The sequence below is a fragment of the Hippopotamus amphibius genome, chromosome 1, assembly GCF_030028045.1.
Source record: "Hippopotamus amphibius kiboko isolate mHipAmp2 chromosome 1, mHipAmp2.hap2, whole genome shotgun sequence".
Lineage (NCBI taxonomy): Eukaryota > Metazoa > Chordata > Mammalia > Artiodactyla > Hippopotamidae > Hippopotamus > Hippopotamus amphibius.
Window position 1 is genome coordinate 13775688 of NC_080186.1, and position 17051 is coordinate 13792738.

The 17051-nt window shown below is 49.0% G+C and overlaps 1 protein-coding gene across 1 annotated transcript in view; it reads left to right on the plus strand.

Annotated features, from left to right (window-relative positions):
• Positions 1 to 17051, plus strand: part of IGSF21 (immunoglobin superfamily member 21) — a 245812-nt gene that overhangs the window by 198292 nt on the left and 30469 nt on the right. Inside the window, exon 4 of the mRNA XM_057750825.1 lies at positions 6969 to 7087. Within this exon, the coding sequence (XP_057606808.1) occupies positions 6969 to 7087 (119 nt within the window). The remainder of the gene's footprint in view (positions 1 to 6968; positions 7088 to 17051) is intronic.

A 17051-nucleotide genomic window follows, 5' to 3' on the forward strand; every position in this document is an offset into this window, starting at 1 on the left:
GGCTCTGGCATCCATCAGGCTTGGTTTCAAATCATAGCACCCACCTATTCACTCTGTGACCTCCTCACGTTCCCTCTTCTCTGGGTGCCTCAGTTTCCTCATCTATACAATGGGGATAATAATATTATTATTGCTATGTAATACCTACTAGAGCAGATTTTATATACTGCATTATAATAGGCTAGTGTCAAGGATCCAGGGAGATGGGGTAAAATGCTTAGCACAAGGTCTCTCATTGTAAATCTCTATAAATATCAGCTCCTTCCAAAGGCTGAAATCCCACAAGGCAGGTATTATAGCACTCATTTATCAGATGGAGAAACCAAAGCACAAAGAAGCCAAAGGACCTTACCCAGCCTCACGCAACTAGTCAAGTGCAGAGCCCAGACCAGAGCCTAGGGCACCTAACTCCTGGCCCTGGTAGCATCTGATGCCCTCATTTATACAGTGGATATTCCCTGAGCACCTACCATGTGGCCAGGCTCACCTTCAAGTAGCTCATATGCCTCCCTGGGAGGGAAGACAAAAGGGTATCAATGTAACATGATATGGATAGGTAGGTTCTCCCAAACAGACACAGCCCTAGGGAGGTAGAGAGGGCTCTGTCTGCACAAGGAGTGGGCAGTCAGGGCAGACTGCCTGGCAGAGGCAGCATCTACAGGTAAAGCCTTAGGACCACTATGCATCTAGTGATTCTAGTCCATTGGACTTCCACACTGCACCATTTTGAGCTAAGCCCCTGAATTATCCCATGTCATCTTCTCAACTATCTGAGGGGGAGGAACCGTAAATGGGGAAAGTGAGGCTCAAATGCCAGGCTTTGAAAGATGACTAGAGGCTTGCTGTGTAGATAAGAAAGGAAGAGTTGTCCAAGCAGAGGGAACAGCCTGGGCAAAGAGGCACAGAGGCAGGAAACAAATCCTTGGTATTTCTGTGTCTACCCCTTCCCCCACCCGAAGGCTCAGCACAGGGCATGGTACACAGTAGGTGTAAATACTTGCACTGAATATGGACAGCCTAGAGTCCTGGCCCCTGGCCTTGTGAAACCCCAGTGACCAGCTCCTGCCTGGCCTCCCCGGAGCCACAGGGACCACGGGGACAGCCAATGGGGTCCCTGCTATCTCTGTGCCCAGCTTTTCAAAAACACAATTACTTACCCTGCAGAACCACTGTCAGCGTTGGTAAACTCCAGCTGCTAAACTGCATTACACTGAACTCTCCAGAAACCTTTGCCTTTATTAATAGTTTATTGATTGCAGCCCCTGGCTGATGAGAGTAGGTCTCCTCTCCCAGCCTCCTCAAGGCCCTGCTCTCTGTGGAAGGCCTTCTAGCCAGTATGCAGATCAATGCCACTCAAGTCTGGAGAAAGGGGGTCTCTGGGCCACTTAATCCACTTTGGAAGGATAACACTGAAGGCATAAGCTCAGATGAGGCTCTGGGAAGAGGCAGATTGGTCCAAACTGAATCTGTGACTGGAAGCTCTTGGATCTACACACAAGAACTAGAATCTGCCTTGGGATAGAGGAGGGGATAGGGGGCTGCATGGTTTGCAGCAGAGGGAGGCTCACACCACAGCCTCCTGGAAGGTCTCACCATTCACCTATTTAGTTACTGTTGATTGAGTACCTAGCATGATGACAAGCACTGTGCAAGGCCCGGGATATTCTGGTAAGCCTGCTGGATACAGACATTGCCTAGGACTGCTAAGGAGAGACATGCATAGACCTGCTGTATCAGTATCAGTTAGCAATTGCTGTATAACAAGCAGTCCCAAATCAGGATGGTTTAAAGCAATAACCATTTATCACTGGTCATGAGGCTAGGGGTTGGCTAGGTTCACTCCCTAGTGTGGCCTTGGCTGGATCAGCTGGGCCAAATGGGGCCTCCCTCCACTTGCTCTCAGCCTCCGTCAGAGGCTTGTTCTCAGGACAGAGGTGGGAGCGGGGTGGGGGGGTGGAGGGGCGGGGGAGGAGATCCTTCTTTTGAAACGTAAACTTGGAATTTGCACACCATCACTTTCACTACATACTATTGGTCGAAGCAAGTCACAAGGCCACTAATGGAGGAATAGACACCACTTCTAAGTGGGAGGAACTATAAAGGCACTTTGCAAGAGACAGGGAGGCTGTTAATCCAGGCCATCAATGCAACCAATCTAGCACAGCCACCTAGTCCAGGTGGTCACTTTCTAAGTGACCTTTGAAACTTGAAGGAAGCAGCCAGGGAATAAAATGCAATGTTCTCAGGAAAACAGACTGTGGCAATCAAAAGCATTGAGTCAAAACAGAAACTTGTCTCAATGCACCTATGAGTGTCACCTATGAGGGATCCTGGATGGGATTCTGGAACAGAAAAAGGACATTAGTGGAAAAACTGGTGCAATTTGGATAAAGTCTGGAGTTGAGTTAATAGCAATATATTAACATTGGTTCTTAGTCTGACAATAGTACTATGGGGTCTTGTAAGACTTAACAGTGGAGGAAATTGGGTGAGGGGTGTTTGGGGACTCTATTCTCTATTTAATCTAAAATAATTTCAAAATTAAAGTTTCCTTTTGAAAAAGGAACTTGGCACATGGGAGAAATGGCAAGAATGCCATTGTCGCTGGAGGATGGAGGAGGTGAGATGTGGCAGGAACCAACTGTGCTGAGCCTTGTTGGCCCAGAAAAAGATTCTGGTCTTTATTTGAAGAGCAGAGAGAAGCCTTTGAAGGGCTTTAGGTAGGGGAGTACCATTAATCCCATTTACATTTGAAAAGATCTGAGTTCTACCTTGGAGAAAGGATCAGGAGATTAGCAGAGACAGACAAACCAATTAACTGTTCATCCCATATTCCAGGTGAGAAAAGATGCTGGCAGTGGACATATAGGGGAGTGGATGGTTCAGGATGTATTTAAGATGCAGAACATCCAGGACTTGGCCACTGACTATGTTTGGGGAGCATAGAAGTGGGAGATACCAAGGATGGTGCCCAGAGTGTGACTTGGACCTCTGGTGGAGAGCAGGACCATTCGTGGAGGAAGAAACATCTGAGGCTATAGAAAGAGTCCTAAGAAAGAAGCTGCCTCATTCAAAAAGCACCAATCCAGAGGTCCCCTGAGCTGTCTTCTATACCACCTGTGTTGTGTCACCTCCATGTGTCACCCATATTGCTTGTGTTACTGTCACCTGAACATGAGTGTAGTGATTACCTAAACAAGTCACCTGTGTCCCTATCACAGAAATACATCTTCTGCATATATCACCTATGTGGCAGTTACCTGTGCATTTCCACCTGTGTGTCAACCATGTCATTATTATCTTATTCCATCACCTGGGTAGCTGCCAGTTCCATGTGGCCCTGGAGCCTGTTTCTTTACAGAGCTGTCACCTGAGCACGTCACCTGTACACTTGTCACCTACGCAAGGCATTTAAGCATGTTGCCTCTATAACAGGCACATATGAGTGTCACCTAAACATCTCACTCTCGGTGACTATCACTCAGCAACCTTGCCCAGTAGAGAGGCTATTTTTTTCAGTCTAGCTGAGTTACAAACAAAGAAAACAGTTCCCAGAGGGGAGACAGTTCCCTGCTGTTTCTACTGTCATCATGTTCTTTTCTTCTAAGATGGGAGGCAGTGTCTTCCCCACAAAGTTTCCCTGATGAAAAGCTCCCTGTTCTTTCAGTCCTTTCGTGACAGTCGGTAGACCAGATGTCAACCTCTGTGTATTCTATGGAAATGAAGGTGTTTGTTTATGCTAATGTGGGCTGGGTGGTGGGAGGGAAAGAGGCGCGGTTAGATGGCTGGCTTCCTCCATGAGACACCGGGATGGAGAGAGGGGCTGGGAGCCCAGGTGTGTGTGTGTGGGTGTGCGGGGTGGAGGAGGTGGGATAATGTGAGTCATAGGAGAAAGGAGCTGGAAGACAAAGATAGGGGTGGGGACAGCAGAAATGAGAAGAGAAAGGAATGACTCTGAGGTTAGATTGCTCAGCAGAAACAGATGAAGAGAGAGGCCTAGCTGATGGAGAGGGAAATGTGTTGGCTATGGGGGTGGGCATGAAGAGTGGAATTGAAGGAACCTCCCTTCTTGGAGGCAGGGCTGGTACAGGCACTCAGACATCCACAGCCTGTGCTCTTAGCCAATGCCCTCTTCCCCCACCAGGTCGCTGATAGGACTGCTGGGCCAGTTTGATGGGTAGAGCACTGTGCTTAGCTTTTAATAGGGTTCCATGAACATGAACTTCTTCCCCCGGGTTTCTGCTGTGATGCGAGAACCTCCAAGACCCAAACCAGAGACCCCACTCTCTTTAAGTTGTGGCCAGAATAGGCTCCTCTTCGGCCGCATGATGAGGCCCAGAGAAGGCTGGAATTTGCTGGAGGACACACGGATTTCCCTGATGAAGCAGCAACATAGCCTCTGAACTCCAGGTCAAAGCTTTTCCTCTTCAAAGTGTCCAGATCTCACTTGTCAGGAATCCCCTGTCCCCTATAGGGCATCCATGATAGGATCCAGGAACAGCAGGTAATGGTCCCAAGACCATTTTAATGTGATGTTTCTGCTTACAGAGGTCTTGCAGTAACATCGCCACATTTAATCCTCACTGCAGTCTTGCAAAGCATCAGCCCCATATTTTAGCTAAGAAATGGAGGCTCAGAGATAGCATGGCTTACACAAGGTCACACAGCATACCAATAGCGGGGGCAGGATTTGAATTTGGCTCTCTCTAACTCAATATCAAAGAAGAGTGAGGAAAGAGCTGCCCTGGTGGCATTTCCATGGGGAGAGAGAACAACAAACCAACTCATTTTATCGTGGTCTGACTCTGTAGACCCTATAGAAGGGTCTAGAATAGAAATCGTCAAACTACAGCCTGCAGCCTGTAAACATAGAATTTTTCCACTTTCTTAAATGGTTAGGAAAAAATGGAAAAGGAGAAGAAGAAGATTTCATGGCACGTGAAACTGTAAGAATACAATAGTCGATGCTTATAAATAAAGTTTTATTGGAACACAGCAACACATTTGCGTCCACACTAAGGGTGGCTACTTTTGCTCTACAAGAGTGGTGTTGAGCAGTTGTGACAGAGACTGTAAAAACAACAAAGCCTAAAATGTTTACTCTGGTCTTTTAAAGGAAATGTCTAGAAGAAGGTTTGAGGGAGTCTCTCCCGTCCTCATGGGTCACCTCCTCTGAGAAGCCTTCCTGACCACTTCAGGCATAACCAGCTGCTCCCTGCTCAATCTATGCATGGATAAGCTCACCCTTTCCCGTAGGATTTGTGCATTTTTTTTTTAACTTTAATTGAAGCATAGTTGATTTACAATGTTGTGTTAATTTCTGCTATACAGCAAAGTGATTCAGTTTTATTCATATATAGATATTCTTTCTTTTTTAAATAAATTTATTTATTTTATTTATTTATTGGCTGCCTTGGGTCTTCGTTACTGCACATGGGCTTTCTTGAGTTGCTGCGAGTGGGGGCTACGCTTCATTGTGGTGCACGGACTTCTCATTGCGGTGGCTTCTCTTGTTGTGGAGCCTGGGCTCTAGGCTTGTGGGCTTCAATAGTTGTGGCACACAGGCTCAATAGTTGCGACTCACAGGCTCTTATAGCGCAGGCTCAATAGTTGTGGCACACAGGCTTAGTTGCTCCATGGCATGTGGGATCTCCCAGGAGCAGGGATCGAACCCGTGTCCCCTGCATTGGCAGGTGGATTCTTAACCACTGGACCACCTAGGAAGTCCCTAGATATTCTTTTTCAGAATTCTTTTCCATTATAAGTTATTACAAGATATTGAATATAGTTCCCTGTGCTATTCAGTAGGTCCTTGTTGGTAATCTATTTTATGTGTACCTGTTAATCCCTAACTCCTAATGTATCCCTCCCCACACCTTTCATCTTTGGTAACCATAAGTTTGTTTTCTGTGTGTCTATTTCTGTTTTGTAAATAAGTTCATTTGCATCATTTTTTAGATTCCACGTATAAGTGATAGCATATGATATTTGACTTTCCTGGCTTACTTCACTCAGTATGATAATCTCTTGGTCCATCCATGTTGCTGCAAATGGCATTATTTCTTTCTTTTTTATGGCTGAGTAATATTCCATTGTGTGTGTGTGTGTGTGTGTGTGTGTGTGTGTGTACCACATTTGCTTTATCCATTCATCTGGTGATGGACATTTAGGTTGCTTCCATGTCTTGGTTATTGTGAACAGTGCTGCTACGAACACTGGGATGCATGTATCTTTCTGAATTATGGTTATCTCCAGATATAGGCCCAGGATTGTAATCCCTGGATCATATGGAAAGTCTATTTTTAGTTTTTTAAGGAGCCTCCATCCTGTTCTCCATAGTCCCATGGGATTTGGGGCATTGATCAGCTTCCCTGCCTCCTTGTCCTTTGGGATGGGGGGCTCCTGGGAGACAAGAATTTTACTGTGTTTCTTCTCAAGTCCCCGAGGCCATGATTCCCATCCTGAATCTTAATAGCCATATTGCAGGGGGGTGAGGGGGGCTATTACATCCCCTCTGGAGCCTCAGTTTCCACGTTTATGAAATGGGAATAGCGACCCCTGCATGGAGGACAGCTGTGAGGAATGAGCGAGCTGATGGACTAGGTGACACTTTCAAACCTGAACCACACGACAGGTGCCTCGACCCATGTCATCCTCAAGGTCCCCCGGGAGTGGGCACGTCACCATCCGCGGTTCATGGCAGCTGAAGGGAGCACAGATTTTACTCCAGCTGAATGTACAGCCCACACCTTCATCCTCCGAAGCATCGGGCACAGGGTCTGGCGTACAGTCGGTATTTCACGCCCGTCGCTCCTCTGCCCGGCACCGCACGCGGGCGTGTGGCGGTGGGTCCAGGAGCGTTGCTGAGAGCAGGCTGGACGGTGGGGCTCTGGGGTTGGTTTCCTGCAGTTCTGTGACTTCCAGCCCCAGACGATGGGCCCTCATCCTCCTCCTCTGCCTCCCCCCAGGCTGCCCGAGGTCCGCATCTCCGACAACGGTCCCTACGAGTGCCACGTGGGCATCTACGACCGCGCCACAAGGGAGAAGGTGGTCCTGGCATCAGGCAACATCTTCCTGAATGTCATGGGTGAGTGCAGGGCTCTGGGTACTGGAGTCGCTGTGCGTGTGCAGGTGTGTGTGCGCGCGTCTGTTTGTGCGTGTGTGTGCGCGTAGGTGTGCATACCCACGCATACAGAGGGGTGGGAACCACCTGCCACGCTGGCAGCAGATCCTCTTCTCTCCCACCCTGGCCCTCCAGGGCAGGAGGCCAGCCAGGCCGAGGGTGACCGATGTGGCCTCTCAGGAACCCCTTCTCCTACCAGCACTGACACCTGGACCTCAGGAAGGCAGGGTGGTGCCTCATCCCTGGAGCCTCATGGACTGGGCGCTTTGAAAGGGCTCCAACATGTTGATTGAAGTGGATGAGGTCACTGAGACTTCCCAAGGGGTGGGAGCCTGCCACGGCCTCTGGGCTCCAGTTTCCGCTTCTGCAAGATGCCGGTGGGAGGGAGGCCTGGTGGATCCATCATGGACCTCCTAGCTCCAGGCTCTGTGACCTGGTGAGGTCACAGGGAGGAGATACTGAGCTGTGTGGGTGCCTTTCCCAGGTGGAAGCCAGGAGCCACATTCGTGAAAAGACCTGTGGCGAAGTGTTTTGGGGGTGGGCACCCCCCCCCAGGGGTGGAGAGGGCATCAGTAGCCTCTGGGTTGGGGAGAGGGGTTGAGACAGCATCTTCGTGATGATGCATATCTACTGCAGAGAGAATGTTCCCTCCCTGTGCCTCCCAAGGCCTTTTCCAGGGCATTGAAGCATCTGGGCACAAGTTAGAAAGCCTGTTGGACTGGATGTCAGTGTTCCTGGGCTCCCACCATGTGTCTGTACCTCCATTTCTATGTCTGTAAAATAGGGATAAGAATACTAGTGCCTGTCTCTGGTTGGCTGTGTCCACCACCCAGCCTGGGTTTCCCCACATATAAAACAAAGCCTTTTTCCAAGTGGCCTCAGGAGCCCCTGCCAGGGCAGACGTTCTTGCCAGGCACACTCTTGGATTCCAGGTCAGCCCTGCTGCCAGGATTCTAGGCACTTGGCCTTGACTCCGGACACAGTGTTCCCTGATTTTCTTATCAAACAATATTTATCAGGGAAACAAAGCTTGCCATACTCGGGCAATCAATGAAAGCATAAAGGCCTCTTGGAAGGCACTGCTTCTGGGGAAGTGGAAAACCTCCAAAGGCCTGACCTCCAGAGGGACACTGAACCCTGCAGCAGCACATGGTGTGTTCTGGCTTCCTGGGGGATGGGCCATGGCTGGGAGGTGGTGGTGCCAGGAAAACCTCCCCCTTGCAGTTGCCTGCCCACAGAACGTCTTCTGTAATTCACGGACAAGGAGTGTTCTCGGTGCCTCGTCCTGGGTTGGGAAGCTGGTGCGGAATGAAACTCGATTTACTCCGTCGAGGGGTTCCCAGTCTGATGACGGCCATGCACTCAATTGTTTATTCATCAGATATTTATTGATCACCTACTCTGTGCCAGGAAAGGGCCACACACTTTCGATAGGAAACATCTTTGTTCTTGGGAGCTTGCAGCCTGTGCGTGTGACAGCATAAAACACATGCGTAAACAGGTGAGGTGATTGTGGGTAGAGATAAGTACTGGGAGGAAAACCATGCAGGGTAATGGGATCAAGAGTGACTATAGGGGAGGTGGCGGCTAGTTAAGGGAGAGAGTTCAGGAAAGGCTAAGTGCTTTCCAGACCTTATGTCATTTAGTCCTCACAGCCAACCTGAGAAGAGGTACTAGTATTATTACCTCTATTTTGCAGACACAGATATGGAGGCGCAGAGAAAGCAAGCAACTTGCAAGGATCACAAAACCTTCCTGTGAGATCAGGATGCTTAGCATTGAGGCTGGAACCCAGGAGTCTTGACTCCCGGGCCAGCTATGTTGTGCTGATGGAGGCAGTGTAGACGGTCTAGCAGAGGCTCTGCTCTCTGGTGCCTGTGAGCAAGGCCAGAATCCTCAAAGCCACCTCCACCACGAGACGCCTGCTCCTCACCCCTCCACCAAAGGTTCCTGAGCAGGTTACTGTTCCTCTGTGGCCTCGGTTTCCTCATCCGTACAATGAAGAGTGGGAACCAGATAACCCTAAACCTCCTCTGCCAGTTCCAACTGAGGCACAGAGAGGTCTCGTGGGACCAACCCAGGTTGCACAGCTGGCCTGACAATCCAGGTGAAGAAGGTGGCACGCTCCCAGTAGGATCTGGGGAGCAAGTGGCTTTGTACTTCTGGGGTCCTCCCAGAGGGAGGTGGCAGGCAATCCAGGGATGGAGCCGACAGCTCCCTGGATCCCAGTTACTGAGCAGGAGCCTGAGGCTACCAAGAGGGACCAGAAAGGGGCGGGGCCAGGGATGCTACCTTCATCCGCCCCAGTGCCCCCAGGAAGGCTCTGACCCCTAGAAGTTCAGGGCATCCCTGGGTGGGACTCTCCCTGAAATAGCACCCGACCCCCCATCTTGATCAATCCTTTGACTGTCTCCAGTGCTCAGAGGTCACTGTGCTTGTCACTGGTCTCTACAACCTAGTTGTCCCCTGATGGGCAGGTCCACCAGTGCTTGCCATGTCCACGGGACCTGATGCCTTGCCCCATCTTGGCATGTGCGTGACAGTGCGTGAACTTCTGGCTTCATGTGCATTTTCTTACAGAATCCCGGTGACAGACCTGTGAGCTGGGAGATGTTATAATCCCCATTATTCAAGGGGAAATGACTTGTCTAGGGTCATAACAGCCATCTGAGGCCAAAGCCCATGTTCTAAACCAGCAGTTCTCAAACTTGAATGAGCATCAGAATCACCTGGAGGGCTTGTGAAGCTACAGATTGCTGGGTCCCACCCCCAGGCCTCCTAATTCAGCAGATCTGGGGTGGGGCCTGCGTATTTGCATTTCTCACAAGTTTCCAGGTGATGCTGATGCTACAGGTGCCGGGACCACACTTTGAGAACCACTGGTCTAAACCTCTAAGTCTTCAAAGAATACTAATTCTGTATATATCTCTATTGATATTTATATCAATACAGCATCAATAGCTATATCTATACTCTTATCTATATGCAAATATATTTCTCCTTCCTCCTTCCGATTCTCACCTCACCCCAGACACAGGAGAATGCCTCACCCCTTCCTCATACATGTGCAGATTTGGAGCTGAATCCCAGATCCACCGTGTGACCTTGGGTTCATAAGCCTCTCTGGGCCTCAGTCTCCTAATCTGTAAAATGGGGTAAGGATGCCTCCTTCCTAGGGAGATTGTGAGGTTTAAATTAGAAAGGTTTGCAAAACAGCTAGCCCAGCATGAGGCAGCCAAAAGTTTCAGTAGGTCAGATTTTGCTGTCTTTATCAATGCTGTCTCCAGCCTGCCTGCTCTTGGGCACGGCTGTGGCTGCCTTTCTTGCTCCTGGTTTTAGCCTTGGCACAGAGAAGGCTTATCCACTATTCCTGACTCCAGGGAGTTTTAAGTCAGTCTGAGAAATGAATGCTCCCAGCTTCGTGCACACCGGCTCCTTGGAAAGTGGGTCCAGTTCTGCCCTGCTTCTGGATGTCGGGGTGGCCTCTGTGTATCCATCCTCCTGTAGGTCTGCCTGTCCTGGCTCCACGTGCCTAGGGGAGGAGCCAGGATATTTCCCAACTTTGAAAATGACAGCCACACCTTTTGGCCAGTTTGTGCCAGTTCCACAGTGCTTCCAACAGAGCATTTCTCCTGATCCTCACCATGGCCCCTCAGGGGCGGGATAACCATTATCCCCAATTCCCAGATAGGAAGACTGAGGCTCAAGGAGAGGAAAGGATTTGCTCTGGGCCCCACAGGGCTGTGGCAGTCCCTTTCCCAGAGCAACGTGGCTTGTGAGGCTCTCCAAGGTCCGTAATGGTGAGGGGAGGACTGAGAGAGACACTGGGGCTGAGGATAAGACAGCCGTAACCCAGGGGCCATGTCAGCCCATGAGGCAGAAACTACACTGCCCACTGCATAGACCCAGGTGCAGAGAAGGAAGTGGCTTATTTTGCCAAGGTTGGGAGGATTAAATGAACTGATCCATAGTACAGAACATTCTGAGCCCAAGCACAGTCCGAGTGTCCCATAAACAGTATATATCTACAAACTACTGCATATAAAAGAGATAAACAACAAGGCCCTACTGTATAGCACAGGGAACTATGTTCAATATCCTATGATAAATCAAATGGAAAAGAATATGAAAAAGAATATGAATGTATGTATAACCGAATCACTTTGCTGTACACCAGCAATTAACACAACATTGCAAATCAGGGAAATCCCTGGCAGTCCAGTGATTAAGACTTTGTGCTTTCACTGCCGAGGGCCTGCGTTCAGTCCCTGGTCCAGGAACTAAGATCCCACAAGCTGCTTGAAACAGGTAATAATAATATTAATAATAATTTAAAAACAAGTAAATTCTTTAAAAAACATTGTAAATCAACTATACTTCAAGATAAACAAACAAACAAACAAATAAATAAATAAATAAAAATACCTCTCACAACAAATAGTATCATGTCAGTTAAAAGTCAGGCACAATTAGGAAGCTTTAACATTTGCCCCTCTTCTCCCCTCCTCCCCCACAACTCTCTCCTTTAAATATATTCCAAGGCAGATTTCAAAAATTAAAGTCAACTCATTGTTTTGGCTTGTATGTGGCATTGCATAGAAAGATACTCTGTTGTCATACACACACACACACAGAGACCCTCCCTCCAGGTGAAACCTGGGGGTCTTCTTTGTGCCACAAGGGGAGACCCTAAAGACGGTGGCAGCCAACAGTGGGGCAAGACAGCCCCTGTCCAATTTGAGGGTCGAAGGGAAGCTTCTCAGGACAGTGGGGAGAGGGGAGCCGAGAAAGTGGGCAGCGCCCAGGCCCCCACGTGCAACAAAAGCACAGAGCGGGTCTGCCGGAGAGCTGGGCATTCCAGCCTGCCATCACCAAGTCTGCCTCCATCCAGAGCATTCTAACACGCTGTTCCCAGAGGCCTCCGGGTGGAGATCAAAATGTGAGCGCAGCTGTAATTTCACGCCTATAACATCCCCGCTATGTGGTGGGGAAGGACATTTGGGAGCCCCGTGGGTGACACCGAGGGTTCGTGCCGCACACAGTCATTAAAATGTTTTTATCCGCGCTGCAGATAAATTGTAAGCCAATTTGAAAGTTGCGTGCTGGGCCCTGGGAACGCATTATACACAGTCACAGAAGGCTCGCGGAGGCTCTTCTTGGGGGTGTAGGTTATGTGGGGGAGCCTGTTCGGGCTGGGATGTTACAATCAATTAAATGTTGGGAGGCCCAGACACCCCCACCCGCTGAAGCCAAAAGAGGCTGTTCTTCTGATTCTGCCGCAAGACCAAGGCACAGGGCTTCTCAGCCATCCTCACTGTGCAGAGCTGCCACCAAGGGGGCCTTGAACCCAGAGCTAATAATCAAGGTCAAGTATGGCTATATGCCCAGCCCTGTGTGCTGAGTATTCAATCCATGGCTCATCACGTGACCCTCATGAGCGCCTCCCGAAGTAGGCATTGTTACGACCATTTTACAGATTGAGAAACGGAGGCTCTGAGAGTTTAAGGGGCTCACCCACATGAGTGCCAGAGCTGGGGGTCCCAGCAGATCCACCGGAGACCAGAGCTGGTGTTCCTAATAGCACCTCTGAGCTCCCACGGGAAACATCCCGACCTTTGGCACACAGGCTGTTAGTGACTCAAATGTCAAGCAAGCATTTGGGGGTGGGGGTGGGGCAGTGCAGAGTAGAGAGAGTGGGGAACTTGGGGAGGCTGAACCCCAACTGGGAGCACTTGGCACCCAAAACTCAGACGGCCAGTGGGGCTGTTGTCCCTCTGGGGGCCTTCAGGAGTGTGGAGGGAGGAAGAGCATGTCCATCAGTGCCCCCCGCTTCTCCATTCCTGTGCAGGAAGGGAGACAGACACGAACAAGTAGACAGCTGAGACCTGTGATATGTCAGAGGGAGGTCAAGCAAAGCAGAGGGAAGTGGGGCTGTTGTAAACAAGGTGGACAGAAAGCACTTTCTGAGTTGGTGACACTCAGAGGTGAGGCTGGAGCCATGTGGATTTCATGCCTTTATGCAACCGATTCCATGACCACTTCCTTTTTCAGCATCTCCCCCGTGCCAAGCAGAGTTCTAGGTGCTGAGGACATGTCCCATCGAGGGAGGTAGCTCATGGTACGGATGCAGAAGCAAGGCTTGGGGACTGTGCTGAGTCCCCAGGATGGTCCATAATACATGATCACAACCTGGATAGCTTAAAGCAACAGGAATGCATTCTCTCGCAGTTCTGGAGGCTAGAAGTCCGAAAAGAAAGGTATGGGCAGGGCTATGGCCCCTCCAACAGCCCCAGGGAAGAGTCCTCCCTTGCCTCTTCCAGCTTCCGGTGGGAGCCAACAATTCTTAGCATCCTTGACTTGTAAATGCATCATTCTCATCTCTGCCTCCATCCTCACCTATGTTCTCCCTCTGTGGGTCTGAATCCCTGGGTCCCAATTTCCCTTTTCTTATAAGGACACAAGACATTTGGTTGAAGGCCCACCCTCATCTATTATAACCTAACTTAGCTTGGTTACATCTGCAAGGACCCTATTTCTAAATAAGGTCCCATTCACAGGTCCTGGGGGTGGGGCGTGGGTAAGGACTTCAACATATCTTTTTGGGGGGACACAATTAAACCCACCACAGTAACTGAGCCATGAGGGAGAAGAGCAGATCCACTGATTCCAGAGCCCATACTCTTGGCTCCCAACCACGTGAGTCACTGTTCACTGTGCGTTGCCTCACCTGCCAGGCACTGTGCTAAGCTTTTCATAAGTTAACTTATTGAACAGTCACGAAAGCTCTGGAAGGCAGGTACTGCCCCTTCCCTTTTGACAGATGAAGAAACTGAGAGGTTATATCTCTCACCCCGACCACACAGCCAGCTAGTGCCAGAGCAGGGGTAAATGCATCCTGTACGCTTAACCACTCTGTTCTACCAAAAGTCACAGAGTATTATTAAGCATTAATCAAATGTTCTATCCTGAGATCCCTGTGTCTCTTCTGGAGACTTCCAAGTGAGGTTGGCAGATAAAGGTAGAATTTTGCACTCCAAAGCCACAATGGCACAAAACCACACTATATGCTTTTCCAAACCTGAAGCTGGGGGACACAGCTCCCACCGCAGAGAACAGTTGTTAATGAACTTTGCATAGCCTGTCTTTTTTTTTCCTTCAGTACATTTTACTGAATTTTTATTAAGCACATCTGGTGCTTTTTTCCCTTTGTGTTTTTTTTTTAATTGATTTTTATTGCAATATAAGTCACCTAACATATAATTCACTCATTTGAAGTGTAAGATTCAAAGGTTTTCTGGCCTGGCCTCTTGGAAATGGGCTCAGCCTCTGTCATCCCCCAGCCTGCCTGTGGCTCTCACCCGCCCTAGGGCAAGTTTCTTCTAATAGAATAAAATAGTCCAGAAATAAACCCTCACTTTGATAGTCAATTGATTCTCGACAAGGATGCCAAGACATTTCCATGGGGAAGAAGGTCTGTTCCAAAAAATGGTGCTGGGACAACTGGATAGCCACGTGCAAACGATGAAGGTGGACTTTCCCTCACACCATGTACAAAACTTAACTCGAAATCCATCAACCTAAATATAGGAGTTAAAACTATAAAACTCTTAGAAGAAACACACAGGAGAAAATGGTGATTGCAATCCCGTTGATCCATCTGTCTATCTTCAGTGTGACTCGGTTCCTCCCCTGCTGTGTGACTTTGGCCACAGATTCACGGGAAGATCCCTGTGGCCAGTTCCTGGACCTTTCCCATTAGAAGAAACTCACCCTGGGGCTGCTGAGGGCTGCAGGTGTGCCTGGGGCGTGATGGAGGCTAAGCCCACTTCCATGAGGCCGGGCCAGAACCTAGGATTTCTGGAGAGATCTGGAACTCTGCTTTCTAAGACCAGATTCTTTTAGTTTTTAAAGGTTATATGCCATTTATAGTTATTATAAAATATTGGCTATATTCCCCGTGTTGTACAATGTATCCTTGTAGCTTATTTCCTCTTTCTTTTTTTATTTTTATTTTCTATGGGAGCATAGTTGATTTACAATGTTGTGTCGGTTTCAGGTATACAGCAAAGTGATTCAGATATACATATACCTATATCTATTCTTTTTCAAATTCTCTTCCCATTTAGGTTATTACAGAATATTGAGTAGAGTTCCTGGGCTGTAAAGTAGGCCCTTGTTGATTATCTACTTTATATATAGTAATGTGTATATATTAATCCCAACCCCCCAATTTATCCCTCCCCCCACCCCTTGTAGCTTATTTTATACCTAACAGTTTGGACCTTTTACTCCCCTACCCCTATCTTGCCCCTCTTCCCACAAGTAACCACTAGTTTGTTCTCTATATCTGTGAGTCTGCTTCTTTTTTGTTATATTCACTAGTTTGTTGTATTTTTCAGATTCCATAATTAAGCAATATCATACGTATTTGTCTTTTCCCATCTAACTTATTTCTCTTAGCATAATACCCTCCAAATCCATCCACGTTGCTGCAAATGGCAAAGTTTCATTCTTTTTAATGGCTAAGTAGTACTCCATTGTATATATGTACCACATCTTCTTCATCCATTCATCTGTTGATGGACAGTTAGGTTGCTTCCATATCTTGGCAATTGTAAATAATGCTGCTATGAACATTCGGGTATGTGTACCTTCTTGAATTTGTGTCTTTTGGTTTTTTCAGACACACACCCAGGAGTGGAATTGCTGGGTCCTATGGTAGTTCTGTTTTCAGTTTTGTGTAAATTGGTGCAGCCATGGTGGAAAACAGTAAGATCAGACTCTGGAACTCGAGTCTCTGGACTCCCAGCCCAGTGTTCCTCTCTAAAAAAGGAGCACATTCCCAGAATCAATAATTGAAGTGTCGAGGACCTCTCTTGATTTGAGCAGGAGAAATGTCTCTGGCTCCAAGTAGGATGGAGAGATATGAGGTCTGAGGGCAGACCCTGCACCCCTCAAAGCAGAGCAGGAGAAGCACATCCCTGCCTTTCTGCAGGACACCAGTGGGAAAGTGGGTTTCGGCTGGTAGAATTCAAAGCCTTCCCACGAGGCAGGACAGCTATGGGGGCCTGGGCAGCTCTCTGCAGGACCAGTGCACAGCTGGCGTATATGGTGGTCCAGGGGGCAGGTTAGTCAGCTGGTCTGAGAATCCCTGGGGGTCCCCAGGCAGGGTAGCTGGGAGGCGAGATTAGAGCCGCCACTGCAGCCCTCTCTGGAGCCCAGGCCGCCTGCTGGGTGAGAAATGATCAGCTCATTCCCTTGTCTTGGCGGGGGAGAGGATGAGCCACCTGCTGGGCTTGAACTAATTACAAGAACAGGCCCCAGGCGACTGCAGTGGCCACAGGCTCCAGGGAGCACAGGCTGCTGTCAGGAGGAGGTGGGGGTGGGGTGGGATCCCAGCCAGAGCTGCAGAGAAGTCCGGGTCGCTAATGGGGAGAGGGTGCAAACCCAAAGCTCTACCACCCACCCCAGAAGCCCCCAGGGTCTTGAGGACCAGGCCTGGACGCTTTTATTCCCCAGGCAAACACCTGGGCCCCTCCAAGCCCTCTCCCCTCCTCCACCCCCCTTCCCACCCACCCTGGGTGAGTGGCGGTAAATGCTCATGGTCCTCCAAATTGGGAACAGAAGGCTGGGCAACCCCCAGTTGAAGAACTACCCCTCTAGTCAGTAGGTTGACTAGAAACAGCATTTACTTCCTTAGAGAGTTGACAGATGGTTAAGGGTATGGACATTGGATTCAGCCATGAATTCGAAACCCAGCTCTGCAACTACGAGTAATAAAAGCAGGAAATGTTTATTGAGCATTTACTACACACCAGGCACAGCCCTGCTTCATACCTGTTAATGCATTTAAATGTCAGAACAGCCCTCTCAGGTAGGGTCTCCTGTTACTTTCCCCATTTTTCAGGTGTGGAAACAGAGAGGGCAT